This window comes from Rhodamnia argentea, chromosome 11 (assembly GCF_020921035.1).
Source record: "Rhodamnia argentea isolate NSW1041297 chromosome 11, ASM2092103v1, whole genome shotgun sequence".
Classification (NCBI taxonomy): domain Eukaryota; kingdom Viridiplantae; phylum Streptophyta; class Magnoliopsida; order Myrtales; family Myrtaceae; genus Rhodamnia; species Rhodamnia argentea.
The window spans coordinates 19317699-19342038 of NC_063160.1; the positions used below are offsets into that span (position 1 = coordinate 19317699).

General features: G+C 41.4%; 5 protein-coding genes across 8 annotated transcripts; 4 read left to right on the plus strand and 1 right to left on the minus strand.

The window, feature by feature from the left end:
• The first annotated feature begins 318 nt into the window (after positions 1-318).
• On the plus strand, positions 319-3566 carry LOC115735634. Of its 2 annotated transcripts, none has more exons than XM_030666991.2 (4): positions 319-788; positions 2035-2249; positions 2403-2510; positions 3174-3566. In XM_030666991.2, the coding sequence occupies exons 1-4, from the start codon at positions 578-580 to the stop codon at positions 3294-3296; spliced, it is 657 nt and encodes a 218-aa protein (XP_030522851.1). In that variant the 5' UTR covers positions 319-577; the 3' UTR covers positions 3297-3566. The 2 variants fall into 2 exon arrangements, with proteins under 2 accessions (XP_030522851.1, XP_048128360.1); XM_048272403.1 differs by lacking the exon at positions 319-788 and adding an exon at positions 841-948.
• Positions 3567-5627: 2061 nt separating this feature from the next.
• Positions 5628-7564, minus strand: LOC115735632 (F-box protein SKIP22-like). Its single transcript, XM_030666989.2, has one exon. The coding sequence runs from the start codon at positions 7513-7515 to the stop codon at positions 5992-5994; it is 1524 nt and encodes a 507-aa protein (XP_030522849.1). The 5' UTR covers positions 7516-7564; the 3' UTR covers positions 5628-5991.
• A 7993-nt stretch (positions 7565-15557) lies between these two features.
• On the plus strand, positions 15558-16229 carry LOC115735636 (phytosulfokines-like). The gene is made up of 2 exons (XM_030666994.2): positions 15558-15717; positions 15822-16229. Exons 1-2 carry the CDS (start codon positions 15595-15597, stop codon positions 15951-15953), a joined length of 255 nt encoding a protein of 84 aa, XP_030522854.1. The 5' UTR covers positions 15558-15594; the 3' UTR covers positions 15954-16229.
• A 2924-nt stretch (positions 16230-19153) lies between these two features.
• Positions 19154-20100, plus strand: LOC115735635 (thymocyte nuclear protein 1). Its single transcript, XM_030666992.1, has one exon. The coding sequence runs from the start codon at positions 19230-19232 to the stop codon at positions 19842-19844; it is 615 nt and encodes a 204-aa protein (XP_030522852.1). The 5' UTR covers positions 19154-19229; the 3' UTR covers positions 19845-20100.
• A 282-nt stretch (positions 20101-20382) lies between these two features.
• On the plus strand, positions 20383-23744 carry LOC115735633 (ribosomal RNA small subunit methyltransferase E). Of its 3 annotated transcripts, none has more exons than XM_048272284.1 (9): positions 20383-20652; positions 20760-20833; positions 21131-21273; positions 21378-21424; positions 21528-21636; positions 21816-21835; positions 21980-22094; positions 22620-22785; positions 23450-23744. In XM_048272284.1, exons 1-8 carry the CDS (start codon positions 20479-20481, stop codon positions 22766-22768), a joined length of 831 nt encoding a protein of 276 aa, XP_048128241.1. In that variant the 5' UTR covers positions 20383-20478; the 3' UTR covers positions 22769-22785; positions 23450-23744. The 3 variants fall into 3 exon arrangements, with proteins under 3 accessions (XP_048128241.1, XP_048128240.1, XP_030522850.1); XM_030666990.2 differs by having other exon boundaries at positions 20387-20652; positions 21816-21877; positions 23450-23667; XM_048272283.1 differs by lacking the exon at positions 23450-23744 and having other exon boundaries at positions 20386-20652; positions 21816-21877.
• The last annotated feature ends 596 nt before the right edge of the window (positions 23745-24340 follow it).

Below are 24340 nucleotides of genomic sequence, written 5' to 3' on the forward strand. Positions count from 1 at the left end.
TTGATGAACCAATTTGGACTTTCTGCTCACCTTCGATTCAATTGCGCAAAAACAAACACTTTTTGTTTCCCATCGAACAACATTTCCAACGTGATCTTCCACCGAATCCTTCTCCCGGAGATTGCGAGCTTAACGATTGTTGTAATAACCATAATAACGACAAATAACGATTATTTTTCTCATTTCATGCCAACATCTAAATGTGACATGCCCCCCTAGACCTTGCGTCTCTGGAAGCTTCGACCTTGGGCAGCCTCCTATTCCCACGTCGCCATCTCTGTCGATCTCTCGAAGCGCAGTCGCGTATACCCACAGCCACAAAACAAGACCGCGCACGTTAGCCCTTGCATCAGCCGCCTCGCTAAAGTGCGCCCACCTGAATGAGAACTGAGGCGCGCCACCACCCCCCGCGTTTTGTCGCCACTGGATCCTTGTCCCTCTGGAGAGAAGGAGAATCGCCCCACGCTTCCTGCTTCCTTCTACGCAACTCGTTTTTCGTTCTGTCACATACTAACATGAAATTCTTCCTTGGCTGACGCAAATAGTCGGAACCCAGAACTGTAAGAGTCTGCAACTGATGGCTTCGCTGCAGATTGCGAAACCCGCTTTCGCCTCGGCCTCTATCCCCCGATCGAAATTTAGCGGGAGCTCGAGGTGGTTTAAGGAATCGGAATCGAGGAGGAGGATTTTGAGATTGAGGAATTGTGGGTACTCGAGGAATGATTTGGAAAGGAGGCCTTTTGTTTCGTGTAAAGTCCAGGACCGCGACGGGAAAGGCAATGGAAATGGCAAGTTCCCTTCTTTTTCTCTTCCTCTTCCTCTTTTGCTTCTCGCACTGAAACAGACGTCCTTTTGTTTTTGGTGGTTTCCTCGCGCGGATTGATTCGTGGGTTGCCTAGATGATCAAATGCTTCTTTTCTTCTACGGTTGATGTTTTGCTTTTTGTGGGTATGCTTTGCAATTTCATCTTTCAAGCTACACTTACGAGACATGCATCTCAAGGGCAACGGAGATTACCCAGTTGGATGAATTGAGACTATATGGGACGAATATTTTGTTGCATGTTTCTTTTTCCTTTGTTCCTCTCAATCGATTTGAACGTTACAGTGAGAAGCTCTGTTTGCTTTCTTGCTCTGCAAGTGCAGAGTCTCTCCTGAAACCTCCATGTTGTGTGTGTTGGTAGGAGCCACTACTCATACAACGTCCCGCGACGCTTAATGATTGTGAACCAAGTCAATCTTGTAGTCTACGGGGATGCGTGAACCTGGATGCGAGCGGTGCTGGTGGATTGAATGGTGCTAGTGTTAATTCATTCTCGAGCGGATTCATTTGTTGGAATTAGTTTGTTTGAATGGTATGGTTCACTTTTGGCGGCTCATTTGTGGATCTTAAAAAAAAATTGCTTATAGAACCACAGACTAGGGGCGAAGGGGGTCTTGGGTACTCCAGATTAAGGAGGATTTCTTGTCACCACTACTCACGAAGGAACTCTCTTGGGATTTATCGAGTGTCTCCCCTTGTACTGATAGCTTTTCTTGCGGATGATTCCCCCAAGCCCGTCGGTTCCCTTTCAATTTTCATTTACCTGTCCAAAATTCCCTTGCTCCATTTACTTTCTTAAGCTAAAAAAGGACAGCTGGAGACCAAGGTTTCCTTCTTTAATCTTGTTAGTGAAGGCTGATTATTTGTGATGCCTTAGTGAGATGCGTTGATCCCTGATCAGTACTAATCCTCTACACATTACTTTTTCTTAGGTTTAGATTTAGTATAATCTCCATCCTCTGCATAGTCTGATTTTTTTGCCTAGTACTAAGCGTGAACATATTCATTAGGAAGGCAAATAGGGCCTTGGAAAGGTTTGAACTCAGAACTTCTTGCTTTGATACCATGAAAGATTTTATAAGACCACAACCAACTATTCTAAAAGCTTAAGCTGATAGAAAAAGGCGTGGTTTAATATTTATATATCCCAACAAAATACATAAGAGTTGAGCTGTTCTAGTTTTTAATAGTGACGTTATCAAATTACCGCAGGTGAAGAACCTCCCGAATCGTTGTTTATGAAAGAATTAAAGAGGAGGGGCATGACTCCCACTTCATTGCTTGAGGACACAAAAAAGAGCACCTATGGCAACGAATTAGAAGAAGAGAGGGGTTTCTCAAAAAGAAATGCAGTCTCTACTGAACCAGGAAATAGTTTAACCAACCAAAGGGAGCAGTCGATGGCATTGAACAGTGAGGGCCTTGAGGTTGGCAAATACTTGCTCTTTTCTTTTTGTTGTCAAGTTCCAACTTTTATAGCTGAAGGCGGCTTAATAAACGAGTTTTGACTGTTTTTCTTTCCTTTGCTCTGGCATATGCGACGCACATTCGAGAAACTGAGAGAAATTTATTCTTGGCAGGGTCTGATTCCACGGGCCAAACTTCTGTTAACACTTGGAGGGACTTTCTTCTTGGGGTTTTGGCCACTGATTCTTATAACTGTGGCATCCTTTTGTGCTCTGTACCTCGTAAGCTACCTTCCTTGGCCTTCCTGCTGTACATGAAACTTCTGTTAGATTGTCACTGGCCAGACACTTCTTATACTATGAGGACCATTTTTGTGGAATATTGTTCTCTGACTGACTTGTCAGTGCCAAATACATAGCAATTTGCCAGACACTTGTTATGCTTTTGAGAACCAATTTTGTCGAATGTCATTTTCTCGCCGACTTGTCAGTGCCTAACATTGGAGGAATTTAGCACATTTGATGTTCTGTAATGAAGTTCGCTAATGAAGTTCGCGTATAATATTTTAAACTTCACCTTGATTTAATGCCTAGGACATGGTCTGAGTCTAAAAACGCTGTGGACTTTTGTTTGTTCGAGTTGCGGGGAAATATGATGTAACACGTTCCAGCGTGAAATGAATTGTTACTTGCTTTAAATTCTATCATTTGTGGTCATTTTTTGTCCTTTCAATAATTTTTTTTTTTTGCATGTATAAGTAGATTGTACAAAGGTAAGGACTCGACAATGTCTTAGCGTCATTTAAATTCTACAGCATTTCCTCAGGCATATTCCTTTTCGATTTTCATCTGGTTCCGTCTCTTCGGTGCTCTTGACTACATGTTGGTGTGGAAGCTCTTTGCAGATTTCATGATTTAAATGGTAAACCCTTGTTTCTTTGACAGTATTTTGGACCGACTTTTGTCCACGATGCAAGCAAGGTGCAAGTGTCACCACCCCAGTACGTCGATCCGTATGCGCTTCTCGAAGACGAAAGGATATCCCAAACAGCTCCTCGAGTTAATTGAAGCAGAAAATGTCATCGCTCAAGCCAATTCAGCGAAGATCTATATTGCAATTTGCTATGCTGACTTCTGTTTATCTCCCCCATAAATCCTTAATCAGAAAGAACCTTCGTTGTTCTTGTGTTGGTTGCCGGTTGGCTTGTTATCTTCATGCCATTGCTTGAAAGATGTAAATTGCTACTCGTACTGCTGTGTTCAATTGGTTATATGTCCCGGATGAAGCGGGCTGCTCAGTCAGGTTTCTTGTAAATACGTACTTTCAATCACTTTAAAATATGCAACGTCTTGCCACTAGGCAGAACAACTGGTCTCTGATGCCTAAACTTACTTCAGTAATTTTTGTTCTGCCAAGAGAGCCTCTAATCTAACTTTGTTGAAACAAGAAATCAGATGTCAAGAACATAACTTAAGAGAGAGACGATTTTTCATATATATATATATAGTATGACAATTATTACAATTTAAATTTGTGATCACAAATTTATTTCCTTTTTTTTTTTTTTCGATATCTATGTATGATCTACTTACCATAATTAAGAATTTAATTTATTCATTTTTTTATTTTTTGTGAAAGTTTCATGTATATTAAAGGCATTATTTTTTTTCTATTATTTTCTTGAAAAGAGAAATTTCCAAAAAAATCTAGTTCTTTTTCTTGGTTGTTGTTCGAATTTATGGATAGATTGCTAACTATGTAAACTTTAATTAAATTAAAACGCTGCACATAGTAAGGATTTAATTATTTCAAAGATGCTGAAAAAAATATCACTACTTTAGATTGACAAAAGTTAATATGATCTGTCAACTGTTTACGAAAAAATATCAATATACCTCTTTTTTTTTTGTCGAAATCAATATACCTCATTGTGCATAAAGTTTTTAATGTACTTCGACATATTACTCTAACGTCTTGCATTTTCTGTATAAAAGTATCTTGCCAATATAGTATGGAGAAAATATAAATTTTTTGATATAGTAAATAAACAAACTTGATATATTTTAGACTAGTGAAATTTTAAAAAAGAAAAAGAAAGTGAGCTTTCAAGATAAGAGGAACCAAAAACAAAAAAATTATAAGATCAATGATGATAAAGAGATTTTTCAGTTCTATACTGCATTAAAGAACGTCCTTTTTCCTTATTATCGGTGAGATACTTTTATGCGGAGCATGTAAACCATTATAGGATATATGAGTATGTATTTTTCTTTAATATGCCGGAAACAAAATTAGTGAAAACTAGTGAAATGCTTAAAAAATTTTACCAAAAAAAATGCATAAAATTCTTGTAATTATCCTAATCAGAAAAAGAGAAACAGGAAAAATGAGGAGTAGAGCTATCATTTTGAATTGCAATTGAAAAATTGGGGGCAGTTTTACATATTTAGTGTAAATGTGGTGGATTTAGTCATTTAGGGAGTGGAAATAACGCCGTCCTTTCTTTTTGGTCGAAAGTTTAGATGTAAGTTACTGCTAATCTAAGTGTTGTGAAGGGTGGTGTCCGGATCTGAAGACGCGCTATTTACTTAGCCGGAGGGACTAAGAAGAAGAGTGCTGTTGTTGCTAAGCTCGAAAGGGTGATGAAGTTGCTTATCCTGCTTCCCCGCGAAAATTTGGGGAGGAACATTTGCAGATGGTTCTAAGGGTCTTGAACAAGGACTATGGTCATGAACCAGATAGTGGATGCAATCAGGGAAGAAGAAATTTGTACAGTTGGAGTTTACGGGATGGGGTGTATGTAAAACAACCATGAACATGATGAATGAAGTGATCGAGACAGTGGAGAAAGAGAACCTTTTCCATTAAGTGGTGATGACGTTGTGTCCCAGAACCAAAACTTTATAAAGACACAATATGAGATGGCAGACATGCTAGGTATTGACCTGGGTAAGAGAGGAGAACTTGGAAGAGCCGGTCAGCTATGTGCAGGACTGCTGAAGAGCAAAGAGTACACTAGTTGTATTGGATGACGTCTGGGGGGTAGCTTGATCTCGAGGCAATGGGTATTCCTTCTGGTATTTCTTGCAAGATTCTATTGACTTCACGACGTGAAGATGTGTGCAAGAAGATGAGAAGTCAGAGGATCTTCTCAGTCTTGTCAGATACAAATCTAAAATACATAGAGGATCTTCTCAGTTTTGTGGTCCAGCAACTATCAGTCCCCGAGGAATGACTTATCTGACTTATCAAGGGATTGTAGAAGCATACGCCAGGGTATACCAGAATATTATGATCCTATCTCTCTCTATGCCTTAGTCCAAAATCCAAATAAATTTCCATACCGGATGACATTGCTTCACCTGGCATGAATCCATGCGGACATCATGTTCACGTGAGAATAACACCAACTCAGTAAAAAGCCTGGATAATTACATTACCTCCAACGATAGCAACCAACAACTAGTGATAGTAAGAAATGCAGGTCAGGTTTCATCAACTTCATTGTAAGTTCTCAAAAGACTGGACAAGGAAAGGGCGAGATAGCAGCATGGTGGATTAGGGAGAACTCCGGCACACCAAAAAAGTAAAAAAGCAACAGTCAAATATTCAACCTTTACATTATTGTACTGACAACACACGTTTATCTTGCCAAAAACCTAGATCTGTACACAATTGTGGCCATTACAGATGCCTCGAGAGCCATCATATCTCAGCAGCCATCGGCCGACATCATCCTGATCCGTACAAAACGAACTCACCTCAGCCATTCAATCCTCCCAGATTGCAGTTGGGGGTAAAGTTACGCCGGAATGGAACTCGACGAAATGGCTGGCCAAAAGGAGAAGGAACCCCAAACCCAGGTAGGCGGTCATAGTCTCCACCTATCATTGCTGGAAAAACAAACGGGTTTGGATCCCTCCTGATCCTGAAGTAGAAAGGCCTGTCCACACGAGAAGGCGTCTGCCACCAACTACTCTCCCTCTTTGTCTTCTTCTTCGCCTCCCAGGACCATGCGAAACTTTGCTTCCAATTGATCATCCCTCGCCTTTCTGTCCGCTCTGCAAACTCCTCCACATACTTTTGCTTCCATAAGTCATTATTGGATGTCAAATATCGAAGTTCCGAACACACACCTCCTACCCTCGCAAGGTCAATTCCGGGAAGCAATTCAAAAATCTTGAGCTTCAGTTCCGTGGGAAGGCATGTGAAACAAGATGGGAGCGGCAAACCAACCCTTTCGGTTAGGTCTATTAACAGCGGCAATGCCAAACCATCTTTCACAATCTTCCAAAACTCAAACACATCTTTTTCAGAATATGAAATCGGACCACCATCCTCATTCACTTCAACATTATTATGGCCTTTTGCCAACATCACGTCTATAGTAGGTGCAAACCTTCGCTCATCCAAACAGATTCTACGCAGTCCTGACTTGACTTTAGCGAGATATCCATAGATAGTTATAAAGTGACCTAAGCTTTGAAATTTCAAAACAACACTCTCAGGCATATTGACGCTCTGCCTAGACACAAGGACAGGCAGACTGTACCGCAATGACATGGTGAATGCAGACGACGGCCATTGATCGGGCAGATGGAAACGATCAGCAGGAATTCCAGTCACCGGATCAACAGCGACAAAACCGGATTCCTGCATAACCGCGTGCACCGCTATGACTAGAAGTCTATGGTCACCACCGTCACCACCCAATTCCTCCCTCAAAACCCTCCTCAGAAAGTAAGGCTCAGAGAACTTACTGCGAACCACAACCGACCCATCCACAGCGACAAAGCCATCGCCATCAAAATCATCACTTTCAGGAACAGAATTACCTCGATCTTCAGTGTTTCCCGAAACTTCGACTTTCTGCACATCTTCAGGAACCAAATCGGCCATCTCCGAATCCGCGACCTCCCGAGGCCGCCCTGCTAAATTGGGCAAATCTTCAGAATCCATGTCCGCGTGCCCTTGAGAAACCTGATTCGATGCGCCTGCTGAGAAATTGGGGTCCGAGGAGCTATTATCTCCCCGGGAAGCGAAACCATCAGGGTCGAGGGTGTAATAGACGAGGTCGCCAGATGCGAGGCCGAGAGATTGGAGAGAATCGGCGGGATTCGGCGACTGAAGCTCGTCCGTGCGGTTAAGAGAGAGGCGGAAGGAGGAGCCAGGAGCAGGAGAGAGGCGATCGGCGAGGATCTGGCGGAGCTGGGGGAGTGAGCAGGGATTGGGGACGTCGAGCTTGAGGGTATCGTTGGATTCCAGAGATCGGAGCCTGAGCTTCATGATGATCAACACCGATGTTAATCTGCCGAAGGTAGGGACACGAGTCGACATTCCCATCTTTAAGAGGAAGACCAAGTCACCGTCAGCCTTCAGGCCCGTTACAAGTTTTAGGCCCAATAATCATCACAACCAGAGATTTTTTTTATAGTTTCACCCATGAGAGAGCGCCCACATTCTCACGCATTACCATTCATTGGTTTGCCAGAACTACATCATTATGAAATTTTGTTGCTGACCCTCATTTCCTTAGGCGATTGCAACATTGTATGTCGAAGACTTATCCGGACATTACACATGCTATATTGCGACGTGCTGATGATCATCTAAATAATCGATTCTATCATATATGATGGAGACGGCGGCGAATCTAAAACTGAGAAGTGAGCTTTAACTTTCGAGGATGGATATGAAAAGGGAGTCTTTTCTGCTGTGAGGTGTATTACTGGAGAAGAGTGGATTATCAAGCTGTTATAGGTTCTCTCTTCTTCATTTCCGCTAACTTATGTTGTCTGCAGGCAAATGAATAAGCCTGTGATTGTAGTTTCTCAACTTCTGGAGCCCATGTTCGAATTTCCTACTCCAACCCGTGCCGAGGAGCTACTAGAAGGAATGAGTTTTGTCATATAGACAGGCCAGTTACATCCACTGAGAAGGACATATCTAGTTGTCAGCAGATTTTTAACTCATAGTTTTGTCTCTGTCCTGTGCAGATGTAGTGCACTTGTCCTCTTTCTTTCCGCTGTCCCATTAATATAAAGCCATAAAATTACGAACATGGACTAGGAGGTAATAGGGGCAAAACATTTTTGTCCAAGAGACTTACTTGCTTAAGCAACAGGTCAATGTCCATCTAATTCATAAATCTAATCAATTTTGATGTTTTTGAATTACATTTTCCTGATTGATTTCTCTTAGAAATGTGATCGGTCTACTAAATTTGGATCTCTAATAACTTCTCCCTTAAGCAAGCTCCTGATTCCACGTTACTCTCTCTCTCTCTCTCTCTCTCTCTCTCTCTCTCTCTCTCTCTCAAAGCAGCCACGTCCCCATCGGCACAAAGAAAAAAAAAATGGGTTTGCCCCGGTTCCCAAAATGATCCAATTACCATCCTTCCTTTCGAAGCAGTTCATAGCGGGGCCCTTTTCTAATAACAATGGAATTGGAATGAAGGGGATAATCCATGAATATTGATATGTATATTCCATAAATAAATAAATAAAAACATACCTGCAATGGGCAAAAGCCCTAAGCTTGCTGCTTCCTTCTACACAACTCATTTTCTATTCTTCAAATACGAACATGAAATGGTTCCTACTCCGATGCAAATAGTCCAAACACGGAACTACTGAAAAGTTACTGCAATTGATGGCTTCCTGCAGATTGTAAAACCCGCTTTCGCTTCAGCTTCTAACCCTCGGTCGAAATTTAGCGGGAGCTCAAGGTGGTTTAAGAAATTGGAATCGGAAAGGAGGATTTTGAGATTGATGGATCGTGGTTATTCGAGGAACAATTTGAAAAGGAGGTCTTTTGTGGAAATGACAAGTTCCCTTCTTGCCAATGTCCATCAATCTCCTGATCAATTTTGGCGGTAATAGAGGCAAACATTTTTGTCCAAGAGAGACTTACTTGCTTAAGCAACAGGTCAATGTCCATCTAATTCATAAATCTAATCAATTTTGGCGTTCCTGAATTACATTCTCCTAATTGATTTCTCTCGGGAATGTGATTGGTCCGCAAAACTTGGGTCTCTCATAACTTCTCCCTTAGGCAAACTCCCGATTCCACGTCACCGTCTCTCTCTCTCTTAAAGCACAGTCACATCCCCACAGCCACAAAAGAAAGAAAAAGGTTTGCCCTAGTTCCCCAAATGATCCAATTACCATCCTTCCTTTCGGAGCAGTTCATAGCGGGGTCCTTTTCTAATAAGAATGGAATTGGAATTAAGGGGATAATCCATGAATATTGATATATATATATATATATATATATATATATATATATTCCATAAAAAAAAAATCGCAATGGGCAAAAGCTCTACGCTTGCTGCTTCCTTCCACGCAACTCATTTTTTGTTCTTCAAATACAAACATGAAATTCTTCCTACTCTGATGCAAATAGTCTAAACACGGAACTACCGAAAAGTTACTGCAATTGATGGCTTCCTGCAGAATGCGAAACCCGCTTTTGCTTCAGCTTCTAACCCTCGGTTGAAATTTAGTGGGAGCTCGAGGTGGTTTAAGAAATTGGAATCGGAAAGGAGGATTTTGAGATTGATGGATCGTGGGTATTCGAGGAACAATTTGAAAAGGAGATCTTTTGTGGAAATGACAAGTTCCCTTCTTGCCAATGTCCATCGATCTCCCGATCAATTTTGGCGGTTATAGAAGCAAAACATTTTTGTCCAAGAGAGACTTACTAGCTTAAGCAACAGGTCAATGTCCATCTAATTCATAAATCTAATCAATTTTGGCGTTTTTGAATTACATTCTCCCGATTGATTTCTCTCGGGAATTTGATTGGTTTGCGAAACTTGGGTCTCTCGTAACTTCTCTCTTAGGCGAACTACCGATTCCAAGTCACCGTCTCTCTCTCTCTCTTGAATCGCAATCACCTCCCCACAACCACAAAAGAAAGAAAAAGGTTTGCCCCAGTTCCCCAAATGATCCAATTACCATCCTTCCTTTCGAGCAAGCGGGGCCCCCTTTTCTAATGAGAATGGAATTGGAATGAAGGGGATAATTCATGAATATTGATATGTATATTCCATAAAAAATATCGCAATGGGCAAAAGCCCTACGCTTCTTGCTTCCTTCTACGCAACTCATTTTTTGTTCTTCGAATACGAACATGAAATTCTTCCTACTTTGATGCAAATAGTCTAAACACAAAACTATTGAAAATTACTGCAATTGATGGCTTCCTGCAGATTGAGAAACCCGCTTTCGCTTCAGCTTCTAACCCCTGGTTGAAATTTAGTGGGAGCTTGAGGTGGTTTAAGAAATTGGAATCGGAAAGGAGGATTTTGAGATTGATGGATCGTGGGTATTCGAGGAACAATTTGAAAAGGAGGTCTTTTGTGGAAATGACAAGTTCCCTTCTTGCCAATGTCCATCAATCTCCTGATCAATTTTGGCGGTAATAGAGGCAAAGCATTTTTGTCCAAGAGGGACTTACTTGCTTAAGCAATAGGTCAATGTCCATCTAATTCATAAATCTAATCAATTTTGGCGTTCCTGAATTACATTCTCCTAATTGATTTCTCTCGGGAATGTGATTAGTCTACAAAACTTGGGTCTCTCGTAACTTCTCCCTTTGGCAAACTCCCGATTCCACGTCACCCTCTCTCTCTCTCTCTCTCTCTCTCTCTCTCTCTCTCTCTCGGAGCGCTGTCACATCCCCACAGCCACAAAAGAAAGAAAATGGTTTGCCCCGGTTTCCCAAATGATCAAATTACCATCCTTCCTTTCGGAGCGGTTCATAGCGGGGCCCTTTTATAATAAGAACGGAATTGGAATTAAGGGGATAATCCATGAATATTGATATGTATATTCCATAAAAAAAAATCGCAATAGGCAAAAGCCCTATGCTTGTTGCTTCCTTCTACGCAACTCGTTTTCTATTCTTCTAATACGAACATGAAATTCTTCCTACTCTGATGCAAATAGGCTAAACACGGAACTACCGAAATGTTACTGCAATTGATGGCTTCCTATAAATTGTGAAACCCGCGTTCGCTTCAGCTTCTAACCCTCGGTCGAAATTTAGCGGGAGCTTGAGGTGTTTTAAGAAATTGGAATTGGAATTGGAAAGGAGGATTTAGAGATTGATGGATCATGGGTATTCGCAGAACAATTTGAAAAGGAGGTCTTTTGTGGAAATGACAAGTTCCCTTCTTCCCAATGTCCATCAATCTCCTGATCAATTTTGGCGGTTATAGAGGCAAAATATTTTTGTCCAAGAGAGACTTACTTGCTTAAGCAACAGGTCCATGTCCATCTAATTCATAAATCTAATCAATTTTGGCGTTCCTGAATGACATTCTCCTAATTGATTTCTCTCGGGAATATGATTGGTCCGCAAAACTTGGGTCTTTCGTAACTTCTCCCTTAGGCAAACTCCCGATTCCACGTCATCGTCTCTCTCTCTCTTGAAGCGCAGTCACATTCCCACAGCCACAAAAGAAAGAAAAAGGTTTGCCCTAGTTCCCGAAATGATCCAATTACCATCCTTCTTTTTGAAGCAGTTCATAGCGGGGCCCTTTTCTAATAGGAATGGAATTAGAATGAAGGGGATAATCTATAAATATTGATATGTACATTCCATAAAAAAAAACCGCAATGGGCAAAAGGCCTATGCTTGCTGCTTCCTTCTACGCAACTCGTTTTCTGTTCTTAGAATACGAACATGAAATTCTTCCTGCTCCGATGCAAATAATCTAAACACGGAACTACTGAAAAGTTACTACAATTGATGGCTTCCCTGCAGATTGCGTTTCGAATTGATGGCTTCCTTTGAAAAGTTACTACAATTGATGACTTCCTTTGAGATTGATGGATCGTGGGTATTCGAGGAACGATTTGAAAATGAGGTCTTTTGTGGAAATGGCAAGTTCCCTTCTTTTTATCTCCGTCTTCCGTTTCTCGCATTGAAACGGTTTCATGGGATATTTTCTTACATTAGATATAGTTATGATGTTTCTGCTGATTATTCGTATATCTCAAGACTGCATGTATATCTCATTTTGATTATACATATCTTGATTGAGATATTATCACATAATAGTTATTTAATAAAGCCTACAAATAAGCTTATGTGTTATTAACTGATGTAGACATCGAAATATATAGAAAATTCCACATTTCTTTCTTCTGCATCTTATTATTCTTAACTATTTCAATTGCCTTCTCACTCGGCCTTCTCTCTCTCTCTCTCTCTCTCTCTCTCTCTCTTTGGTTTTTGCGCTATGAAACTTTCTTCCTGCAACGGGGACCGCTTTGAGCTAGCCGAGCAAGCACTCGGATGCTGGGAAGCTAAACGTCAGGTTGTACACAAGAAGTATTTCGAGGATCGGCAAGTACCTGTTGCGATCGTCCTTCCAAAGGAGACACCCATGTATGGCAATTTATTTACTGTTGACCTTCCTTAAAGTTCGGAATTTGCGTTGCAAAGGAAGGATATGATGCGACCGTCCTTACAAGTCGTTTATTTTCCGCGAAATAAATATAGCCTTAGTTCGATTGTGAATTAGGTTATTGAACCATGTCAACTGGCTTCTCTAAACTAGGATAATTATCCAAAAAAAAAATCTTAAAATTATTGGCAGATGCCTTTTAAAACCTACACCTTTCAATTTAGTTCTAAATTTTTTACAATAATTCAGCTAATTTTGATCGAAAATAGTAGGATATCAACTGTCCTATGTGACATAACCAATGATGTATATAATTTTTACAATTTTTTTAAAAAAATTCTTAAATTTTTATTTTACTATATATATATTTTTTTGGGGGGTGGGGGAGGGGGAATCATGGCCCCGTCAGCCTATCGAAAAAAAAAAAAGAAACAATTCAGGAATTTTCTTAAAGCATGCAAAATTCATCAATTACGGAGATTTTCGGTCAAAATTGGGCAGAATGACTATATTGACAAGTCATCAAAATATCTAAAACTAAAACGGCTGAATTAAAAGGTCCATGACCGAATCAAAATCCATAAAATGAATTCAGAACGAAATCGACCGAATTAAAAGATTTTTGACTTAGAATTGGAATTCAGCATAACAAGTAGGTAATTTTCCAACTTGAAAATGGAGCACCCACATGCGTCAGTGGCTTCCCAACCCTGTCCGAAAGATCGAATCTCGTGATGATCGTTCGAGAAAGTAAAGGGGGAACAGGCCTAAACTTGTCGCAAAAGTCGCGACCCAAAAATCTGACCGAGAAGAAGCTTCTCGTCAAAACCAAAAACCACGGTGGCCATCGCATGCTTATCTCCCGCTGGAGCATAAATTCAAGCCAACCCAACTCCGCCATAAAGAAAAAATTGGCGTTTCGTTAGTTTGTGCCACGAAAATGACGGTCCGTGCCTATCGCCCCTTCTAGAGGTTGACATTACTGCGCCAGTATCTCATGAGTCTCTATGACCATTATGCTTTTCGCGAATTCCTATGATTACGCGCAATTTTCTACTCAGCATTGTCTAGAAGTACGTGTGGTCCGTGAACCGCTCCACTGGAGTTTTGCTTTTCACCGATCCGTTTAGATTTGAAAAATATTTTCCTAAAAATGATCTCATATATCGCTCGAAATAACCATTCAATCGCAAATGTATTCATTGCCGACGATAATTTGTGTCTGGATATTTTCTTGGACGATAAAATTATTATTTTTTTCTTTAATCATTTTTGTGAGCGATACAAGCGATCATCTTTAAGAAAAATGTATGCGAAGTCTCCATTTACCGTGCGGTGTCCTTCTCCCAAGAATAATGTTATATAACACGGGCAATGATGGACCGGCGAACTTGTTTACCCCCGATTTGTGTCTGAATACTTTAGCAATATACCTAACTTCCCAAAAAAAAAAAATAATTTGTCCCCGCGGTTTAATGTGACTAACAATCCGGATTATCTTATGAAGACTGAGAAAACCATGGAGAAATCCAACCGACTTAACTAACATATGATCTGACCAAAAAAATAAAATTAATATATGTTGCAGGCCACCCAATATTGTCACATGTTTGCATTGGAAGATCTTCATGGCATGTTTTATTTTGAAATATAGAACAACATAAAGTAAGATAAAACACGCAGAAAAAACCGCGTGCTATGGTTTGACTATGCTCAACAAATTGCTACCGTATTTGTTTCTAGATAAATGTTAAGATGAGAATGTCCGGCGATAAAACGGCGCCGCTTTGTCACGGGGGGGCCACTGCGAAACGCGTTGACAAGTAAGTGGGAATGCTTCTTCTGTGTTGGTTGTGACTTGTGACAAATTGTCAAATTCCAGTGATCAAATTAATTGAATATTTTGTCCCCCATCTGTCACGAAGAAGCGCATCTTAATACGAAAAATTCACGTCGACAGAAGTACCTCGATAAGCGCTCTAACTAATAATGGACTCCGTCTATTAAACAGGATACTAGGACAACAAATTGGTTAATAGACACTGTGTAAAGCACAAATTGTCCTAATGGAAAGCCGAAACTTCCCTTCTATAACTCCAGGCATGGGAGGCTACTGTACTTGCCTATCCAGCAGTTGTCAATCGAAGTTGACATGAGATCTACTTACCCCAGCTAAAGACCCTTAAGCTCCATCTATATCATTTTCTTCCCTGAAAAAAGGGAATACGGAGAGAACTCACAGGTAGATCCCTCCATCATACTGGGGATTTCCTTCTTCTGTCTCCCCTTAAGCCTTTTAAAGACCGGCTCAGGCCCAGAAGTACCTCAATAAGCGCTCTATCTAATAATGAACTTTCTTCTAGAGAGAACAATATATATATATATATATATATATATATATATATATCACAATAATATCATAAATCGGACAAAACCTATGACAGCCTTGAATTCGAAATAATTTATGCACAATATTGTGGGGGAATCGATCTTGCGTCGCATAATCCGCACAAATCCATTTGCCAATCACTAAGGTGGCGAAGGTGTTATTTTAACATAAGATGGTGTGGTTATTTTCATCAACGAAATGATTTAGGTTGTTGCCCTATTATGATTTTGGACTCCGCTATCTAACTTGAAGATTACATGTACTTGATATGCAGGAGGGAAGTTAATTTCCTATTGAATTATTCAATTTGATCTCCCCAATCGCAAGGGATCTGGAACTTAATTATATTTTCAAGATGACATAATCATGGTTCTAGAATCATTGCATCGTTCTGTAATATTCAACGACAAAGATGGTCTGAGCCTCTGAGGTCCTATGATTCTATCCTCACGCACCAAGAGGAAGATTCCCGTTTTGCCCATTCCATGCAACCTCCCCTGTCTCTCCTATAAATTATGGCGTGTCTCCAATTCCAAGCAAATTCTGGAGAGAGCTGAGAATGATGAAGGCTTCTAGAGTAGTCATCGTTTTTTCTTTGCTAACCCTCCTCTTGATCTCCAACGTGTCTCGAGCTGCTCGGCCGGCGCCGGCTGGTGGCGATGCGTCGGGAACTCGACCTGAGGTGCGTTATCTCACGTTTCTTGGAAACAAAAACCCTTCTTTCCCCTCTTGTCATGTGTTTCTGGATTGAAAAGTAAGAAGCTTAAGGTGGTAAAATTTTTGCAGGGTGTTGATCGTGAAGCAGAGAAGGTGGAGGCGGAGCAGAGCTGTGAAGGAGTTGGAGAAGATGAGTGCCTGATGAGAAGAACCCTCGAAGCTCACCTCGATTACATCTACACTCAGAAGCAAAAACCCTGATGAACACACACACACAAAGAACACCCTCATTTAGTTGGATCATTCCCTATTCTTGTTCATCATTTGTGCTTTCGTTCGATGTGATTCTGCAGGATTTTGTATCTAGATTCAATACGGATGGCCTAGGCTCTGTCAAATGTCCTTGCTTTGCTCTGTTTTGGGTGGAACATTGGTCAGGTTCTGGTCCTGGATAGAGAGCTTGAGTTCTCGCGGGGATCTTGTAAACTATTACTGATATCACACCACATGATGTATTCATTACCTTAGCCTCCTCAATTTTTCGCCTCATTCTATAAGTCTTGTGGTTATCTGGAGTCCTCGAATCATTGAATGGAGAGAAATGGCCCAACCCACTTCCAGATAGGTCATCAAATTCAAAGTCCTGATCTGTGCCTTGGTCTTCGGGGAACGAGGGGCGGCTGCCAGGGTTGACCAGAAAGGCGAATTGCGTGCGTGCTCCTTTCTCTCGCCCTGTCTTAACCTCGACCACACTTTGGTTGACTCTGTCAAACCCTGTCCTTTTCGTGGTTGACTCCTCCTTGCTTTCTGTTTCTCTGCGGCCGGTCAATATCCATTTACAAGATGTAGTTGTTATCTTCCCACAAATCCCAGTTCCCACGTCAATTTGTCCGCAGATCAAGTAAATGAGAACCCAAGTCGGTTAAAGTTCAAACCTCCAGGTCTCAGGTGCTTGCTTTCTTCATCTGGAGACCAGAGGTCTGAGTAACAGCCCAGCAAGAAATATTGCGATAGTATTGCCCTTTCCTCAGGACTGCATCACGGATGCTGATCCACACATACCCTTGCCAATCTCAATGTTCAGCTTAATGTGCCCTTAAGGTTTGCAGCAACAGAACCTTGTCATAAGCTCGGAGACAATCTTTTCGCGAACAAACTCTCGGTGTGTATATTCCTTTTCCAAAGCATGTAAAACGTTTATCTCGCGACATCCGGTTCCTCGTTTGAACAAAATCAAACTAGCGTGCAGCTCCTGATCCTGCCTGTATATCCTCACACATTTGGATGAAAGATCCCGTGTTCCCCTCAATGTGTCTCGACACCGTAAAAAGACCCGCATCGCGAATCATTGAAAGGATGCAGGCAAAGAAGACATGCATTCGAATTCTGCACGCATTGACAAGAAGTGAGACCCATCAAGAAAAGAGAGGAACCCATGTCCATCACATGTTACGCCTCAAGCTTATTATTGAGATCACAAACCATGATACGATAGCTAAACATTATAGGCGCACGTACCATGATGCCGGTCGGCGCACGCCGGAAGTCCTTTGATCATTATCATCATGTGCCTCTCATTACGTGCCTCTTTCTGTAGTTTTATGTGTGATTATTGCCACTGGTGCTCTCACAAGTTAATGATTCACTATGCTCCCCCACGAAGCGCCTTATTCCCAGTGAGTGAAATGGGTGAATAGAACCTCCTTTTTTCCCTCTCTAAACTCGTATACAACTTGATATGGTCATCCAATATCCAAGACAAAATTATCAAAAAAGTCCTAAACTTATTACACGTGTCAATTCAGTTGTAAACTTTTTTGATAACTTGCCTATTTAATTCTTTTAGTCAATTTTGATAGGAAAGCGCTAATGTGGATGTTGGCCGTTTTACATGGTATGGACGACACCGACATGGACAATTTATATATATATATTTTTTAAAATAAATTTTGAATATTTCTATTGCTTTTTTTTTCTTTTCCTTTTTTTTTTCTACCAAGTCCGGTGAGGGCCGCAAGGAAAAGAAAAAAAAAAAAAAAAAAAAAAAATCACAAATTATATATAAAAAAATCATGTCAACGCTGGGTCCTATGTGACATTGCCAATATCCACATTAGGTGTTTTCGATCAAAATTGACACGAAAGACTAAATTAGCAAATCGTTAAAATGTTTATGATTAAATTATCCAAATTAAAAGGTTTATGACTGAATTGGTACATATATAATGAATTCATTAATTTTTTGTTTGGAATTTTTCTCAATATCCAACATTAACATAAGCCCCCTGAATTTTGTAATAGCGAGGTTACTGCAAGTTTCGTTCGTAGAGTCATAAGGAAGCTAGCCCTCGGATTTTCACATTCTATGCATAGGTCCGAACCTAAGATGAATGATTTAATCCGCAGAGAGAGATTGATTGATAAGGAAGCAATTGGGGATTGCCAGTGTTATCGAGTCATCATCAAGAAAACTGTGTAAAACCTTGGATGCAATTAGGAGATTTAAGTTGGTTTGACCTCGATCACCGTATTCGAAATTTAAGTGTCTCTCTCTTTTTTTCTCTCTGACCAACTTTTTTGTTTGGTCGAAATCTTTGACCAACTTAAAAGAGGCATTTTTTGTTGCAAAAAAATAACGGATTTCTCGATCCAGGGTCACCGAATCGAACGAACATAATGATTTAGAAGATATTTTATTAAAAATGATCGCTTTTATCGTTCATAACAATGAACGAAACAAATGAACGAAAAATGTTTGCATTATTCGCAGAATTATATAGATCTGCATTGTTGTTGGCAACGAAATCCTTTTATATTAATTGATTATTTTGGGCGACGTAAACAATTAGTTTTAAAAAAAATATTTTTCATGTCATTTATTTTTCGCGAAACAAACGGAGCTTGGATTAGAAATTAAGTTGAATAGATGGGAAGAAAGGAATAGAAACTCTTCTCAGGCACCAATAACACGGGGTTATAAATAATGTAACCTAAACTTCTGCCATCGAATTATGCTATGAGGGAATATCGTAATGGAACTTTCAACTTCTCTTTTAAGGCGGTTGTAATGGCTCGTTCGTAATCATGCTCAAGACCCGTATTAAGGTCCCTAACCTTTCTAATAATCTTTTGAATTTTTGTTGTATTAAAAAAAGAAAATTGATTATGTAACGGTCCATTTTGGACCATAAAAAATAAATATTAATTGATTAAAATTTATTGTGAAGTCCATTCTTTTAAAATTTATCAATATATTATTGTCCTCACGGTCGCTCAAAAATTGCTATGCCACTAAAATATAAAACCCTTCTAGAAACTTCAATTTCCTTGAGTATATCTTAATATAAAACAACAACAAAAATTCGAATTATTATGGATTTTTTTAAGTAAAAGGTTTGTTTTTCTTTGATTGTAAAAAACAAAGGAAAAATCTCTCATGACTTTTCACCTCACTAGCTAGGGGCGGTGCATTCCGAGACTCCATCGAGTTTTCATGGCGAATCTTTACATTCCGTACTTTCAGTTTCGTTGACCAGAATGCTCCTTGGCCGCCATCCTTGGCGCCAGAATCTTGCAATTCCCGCCATAAAAGCCACAACTTTCCGACTCCAAAGCCTGCCGCACTCAAACCCTTCAGTCCACTTCGCCGTCAGAAACAGCGAACCTCGCTCTTTCACCACCGAAGAGATGGGCAAGCCCAAACAGTACTGGCTCCTGAAAACCGAGCCGGGCGAGTGGTCCTGGGACGAGCAGGCGGCCTCTGACGGCGGCGTCGCCAAGTGGGACGGCGTCAAGAACAAGCAGGCCCAGAAGAACCTCAAGTCCATGCGCCTCCGCGACCTCTGCCTCTTCTACCACTCCGGGGCCAAGGCCCGCCGCGTCGTCGGCGTCGTCGAGGTGGCGCGCCAGTGGTACGACGACGGGGACGGCGGCGACGGGGCGGTGGACGTGAGGGCGGTGGGGGAGATGAGGAGGCACGTGGAGCTGGCGGAGCTTAAGGGGGACGGCGCGCTCAAGGGGTTCGCCCTGCTGAGGCAGCCGAGGCTGTCGGTGGTGCCGGTGGCGGCGGATGTCTGGGATAGGATCTGCGAGCTGGGCGGTGGGTACGAAGGGGATGGCAAAGATGCGGACGACGGCGATGGTGAGGGCTGAGGAGTGAGGGCAAGTGTTGCCTTGTAGGTGTTTGCGGAAATGTGGCAGTGGGAAGTGGTTTTTGAGGTTGTGGTGGGATATGTCCCCTTTTTTTGTTGATTGTAAATATCAGGGGATGTTTAGTTGTGAAAGTCGTCGTCCCCTTCCTTTTGGTAATCCTGTAAATCGTCGCTCGATATGCAGCAGACTTCCATGGAGAAGATGAAATGCTGTCTGCCTTCGTTAAGAATTCCTCCCTGTTGTCCTTTGTTTTGAATGAGCCACGTTTCACCAAAGTTCTTGACAAAAACAACGAGTCGACCATCAAGCAAATTCCAGCAAAAAGCACACAAAAATGGAACGAACAAAAGTAAGCGCGGTTGATTTTTTTCTTTTTTTCGGTCGAAGATGAAAGGTTCGATTGATTCGGGGGTAAATCCACGCGAACGTGTTCTGATGTCACTGTCGATTTATTAATGAGGAGGTGTTTAATCAAATAAAGGGATTTCATTAATTTTGAAGTAATAAATGATGTGAAGAGTTAAAAGAGCAATGAAGATGAATTGGGCGGAGCATTGGAGTGAGTCGCCCACTCCCAGATAGAAGCAGAACTGCATTGGAGCTTGAGAACTGTGTGAAACGAAAGAAGCTCCGAATGCAAGCTCATCAACCAACGTTCCACCATTTTGTCGCCCTCTCGAACCGGTGGTGGCGCCGAACATCATGCAAGTTTCGAGCTTTTTGCAGCTCCTCACCTTCTTCGGATTACTCCAACCAGTCTCGCGGTGGACTCCCTCGGTTCTTCTCCGACGTCCTCCCTCCTTCCAAGGTTAAACTCTCTCGCCATGTGCCCTGCCCGTGCGGGTGGTGGACGGCTCGTATCGTGTCTTCTGGTGTTAATGGGTTTTCTCTCGTCTACTTACTGTGGAACTCCAGGGTGGGGTTATTCGGGTGCAGGGAGATGAATTCTGGCATATGACCAAAGTGTTGAGGTTGAGCACAAACGACAGGTATCTTCGACCTTCCTCTTTTCTCACGTATCGTTGCTTGATTTTGTTGTACTTTGTACGGTTGACTTCGCAATTGGGGTGTGAGGACTCGCGGTGATTTTAAGCAGTTCGAAATGAGTTACTTGCATTGCCTGCTTGGGCTATGATCTGCTGAACTTTTGGTCTCTCTACGTATCCTGCGAAACATTACTTGCACACCAAGTGTTCGACAAAATCTCCCTAAGTAATTTTGTTGTCTAGCTTTGCACACTTGGATTGACAATGGCGTTTATGTACTTGTTTTAATATTCCTGCAAGGGTAGAGCTCTTCAATGGGAAGGGAGGATTAGTTAGGGGGAACATTCAGAGTGTTGACCGTGCTGGATTGGACTTTGTCTCTCTGGAAGACCCGAAATTGGTCCCTCCTCAGAGGCCGCTGTGGCATGTATTTGCTGCTTTTGGTGAGTTATTACAGATCTAAGCAATTATTCACAAGTAGTTTGTCCTTTAAGGCTCAGGACATAATCCCTTTTTTAGCCCATAATTTTTTTCCAACTTTGCTTAGGAACTCTAAAGGGTGGCCGAGCTGATTGGCTTGTTGAGAAATGTACGGTATGTGTCCATGCAATTATGTCTTCTGCTTTCCACATCTGATAATTGAATTGTCTGTTTGTGCTATGCTTGTTACTACTGATTCGTTCTTTGATTCCCATAGGAGCTGGGGGCTAGCAGTGTAACTCCTCTGTTGACGGACCGATCTCCTTCAGTCTCAGAAAATAGGTTCGACAGGCTGCAACGGCTCATCTTAGCTGCATCAAAGCAATGTCAGTTGTTCATCGCCGCATGAGTAGTCTTCATTCATAGAAGTCTTCGTTCATAACAGTTATTCTTTTCCTTTCATGGGACTAATATAGTTTGTATTTTTCTAGATAAAATGACATAGGAGGTTCCTTTGACTTGGTTGAGTAGTTGTTTCAACTTACCATCTTGTATTGCTCTTCAGGTCAGCGGCTTCATGAAATGGTACTTAATCCTCCACAAAAGATCGGTGACATTCTACCTTGTGTGAGTTAATATTCCTTGACTGCGAGCCAGCACGTTCGAAAAATTTCACATTTTCATTCTCGATTATGTGCTTATGTTTGGTATTGTGATTGGATTTTATAGGTTCGAAAGTCAAAGCTATCTTTACTCGCTGTTGCAGAAGCTCCTTCTCTCATGAGTGCATTGACTTCATGCAGAATGGAACCTGATGGGATTATGATTATTGGACCTGAAGGAGGTTAGTCCTGGTTTTCTATTGCTGATTTTCCGGCATATAATTGAGAAAATGCCGATCCTTTATGTTTGTGGGGTAGGGTGGGTGGGTGGGTTTGGCACTTGTGCAGATGTGTGGACTGGTGGGAGAGTGTGCAGGTGAACTTGAGTGGCCACTTTAGTTTTTATCCAGGTTAATGGTACGTCCTTCCTCTAGGAAGGCAACCCCCACCCTCTTGTGCACATCCCTATTTTTAAGCTAATAGAAAAGGGAAACCATGGAACTCTTCAAAATCTAACTTGTCATATTGGATGATAAGCTATACAGGGCTCGGGTAGTACTTGATAATAATGTGAATTTGGATGGTTCTACTTTCCACAAATAAGTACAGCTGCTTGCCGTCTTGGCTGGCATTTCTTTTGTTCTTCGAGATTCTTGTCTTCTGATTTAATTCCGTTTCTCCTAACATCTTCAGCGTGCAATGCTCATCTCCATTTCCCTTGTGACTAACAATCACATGTTTTTATGCTTCTGTTCGTTGTATGTCAGATTTTACTGAGAAAGAAGTGAGTATACTGATGGAAGCAGGTGCTACTGCTGTTGGCCTAGGGCCACATCGCTTACGGGTAGAAACTGCCACAATTGCCCTTCTGGCAACACTCATGTTATGGTCTGATCATCAAGTGACCAAAAATTGATTGATTTTTCATGGCCGGTAAGTTGTCTTAGTGCTTTGGCTTATGCTATTATAATCAGCAATTGTGCTCCATATATTCTTTTCTCGGGAATGGGCACATGGCGAGGCAGGGCTGGGCTCATCCTCGAGGGGCACCGTCCCCCATGTGAGGAAATCTCATTAATTTTTAAAATCATATATTGCAAATATATCTTATTGGTATTATTAACTTAATAGCATATGTTTTTTATTTTCTCTTCACGTTAAATTGGGTGGGTCATACATTAGAATGAGTTATGTATAGATTAATATAACAAATATAACCGCTGGGCACAGATGCCCATTTCTCTTCTCTTATCATTATAACCAAGATGAGGCTGATGTTCTGAGTTTGACTTTTTTCCCTTCAAGATCTGTGCTTGTCTGCACGTGAGAGACAGATTCACACATGCTCCGAAATGGGCTTTAGAATCGAAAGATGCACTTTACTGGGGAAGGTCGAGCACGGCCCTATTGGTTTCGAGAACTGACATGCGACTTCTCTTCTTGGTCTTCCTTATGAAATTGATTAAAAGTTGACTTGACTTGAACAGCATTATGAAACCAAATATCGGGGTACCTGCTGCAGATTGCAATATTTGCATTAAAATTCAGCTGCTCTTGTTTTAATAAATTAACCATATTAATTATTTGTGACTTGCAGCATCTTCCTCCAGCCTGGTGCTTATATCACGTAAGCACGGAGGGTGCATGTTGCAGGCAATGCTCCACTTATCGAATCGCATTTTCAACTTGTACTGGCAATTGGTGTAAAAGAAGACTTACTCGGAGATGCAGCATCCCAACTGCAGCTGCACTGCTGAGGTGATTAGAACTCAGCTTACCGTTCAGTGGACACGAAAGAAAGACAGCGTTGTCGGTTTAATAAGAGATAATTAGCTCTTCTTTTTTTCTTTCTCTTCTTTTTTTTCTGGAAGAAGGAAGCCCATTTGATGGGGCACTGATCTAGAACTAGAAGTCCAGAACAACAAATAAAAAAACAAAAAGAAGCAAAAACCCGGGTCAAAGCTCAGGCCAGTATTGTCGTCGATGTTGCTTTTGTTTGGGGATTGTTTGGGGATGGGGAATTCAAAGTGTTTGACTCACGTTTTGCAGGCGGAGAGTGTGAATGTTGGTGCTTTTTGTGGAGAATTATGAGAGCAGCAGCATTATGCGGTCCAAGGGTCATTCATATTGGCGCATGATGTTGGTCGACGGTGGTTTTGATGAACCGAGCGGGTGTAGATAAGGTCGTTTGGTCAGCATCATCCCTCGTTTTCCGTCGAGAGCGACTTTGGATATGTTCAAACCAGTGTCATTGCTGCCGTTCACTCTCGGTTGCAAGTTGAATGGTACTGCTACCACACATAGACACTTTGACCAATTAACGTAAGCCTCTTCTTAATCTCTAATTTCCAGGATGTGGGGGCGTTCATATTCAAGGGATAGGAAATTGTTCTTTCACTGCCCGTATCATTTGCACCATTTACTCTTACTACTAAGTATGTAAGTCTGGCTTGTTTACCTATCCAGTTAAACGCAGCAATCGGAAAAT

Excerpts from the sequence above, each read along its gene's own strand:
- LOC115735634 (XM_030666991.2), top strand. The coding sequence starts at position 578 with ATGGCTTCGCTGCAGATTGCGAAACCCGCTTTCGCCTCGGCCTCTATC. Across the intron at positions 789-2,034 it reads CGGGAAAGGCAATGGAAATG|GTGAAGAACCTCCCGAATCG; the intron begins GCAAGTTCCCTT and ends AAATTACCGCAG. Across the intron at positions 2,250-2,402 it reads TGAACAGTGAGGGCCTTGAG|GGTCTGATTCCACGGGCCAA; the intron begins GTTGGCAAATAC and ends TATTCTTGGCAG.
- LOC115735632 (XM_030666989.2), bottom strand. The coding sequence starts at position 7,515 with ATGAAGCTCAGGCTCCGATCTCTGGAATCCAACGATACCCTCAAGCTC.
- LOC115735636 (XM_030666994.2), top strand. The coding sequence starts at position 15,595 with ATGATGAAGGCTTCTAGAGTAGTCATCGTTTTTTCTTTGCTAACCCTC. Across the intron at positions 15,718-15,821 it reads CGTCGGGAACTCGACCTGAG|GGTGTTGATCGTGAAGCAGA; the intron begins GTGCGTTATCTC and ends AAATTTTTGCAG.
- LOC115735635 (XM_030666992.1), top strand. The coding sequence starts at position 19,230 with ATGCTCCTTGGCCGCCATCCTTGGCGCCAGAATCTTGCAATTCCCGCC.
- LOC115735633 (XM_048272283.1), top strand. The coding sequence starts at position 20,479 with ATGCAAGCTCATCAACCAACGTTCCACCATTTTGTCGCCCTCTCGAAC. Across the intron at positions 21,274-21,377 it reads GCATGTATTTGCTGCTTTTG|GAACTCTAAAGGGTGGCCGA; the intron begins GTGAGTTATTAC and ends AACTTTGCTTAG. Across the intron at positions 21,637-21,815 it reads CTTAGCTGCATCAAAGCAAT|GTCAGCGGCTTCATGAAATG; the intron begins GTCAGTTGTTCA and ends ATTGCTCTTCAG.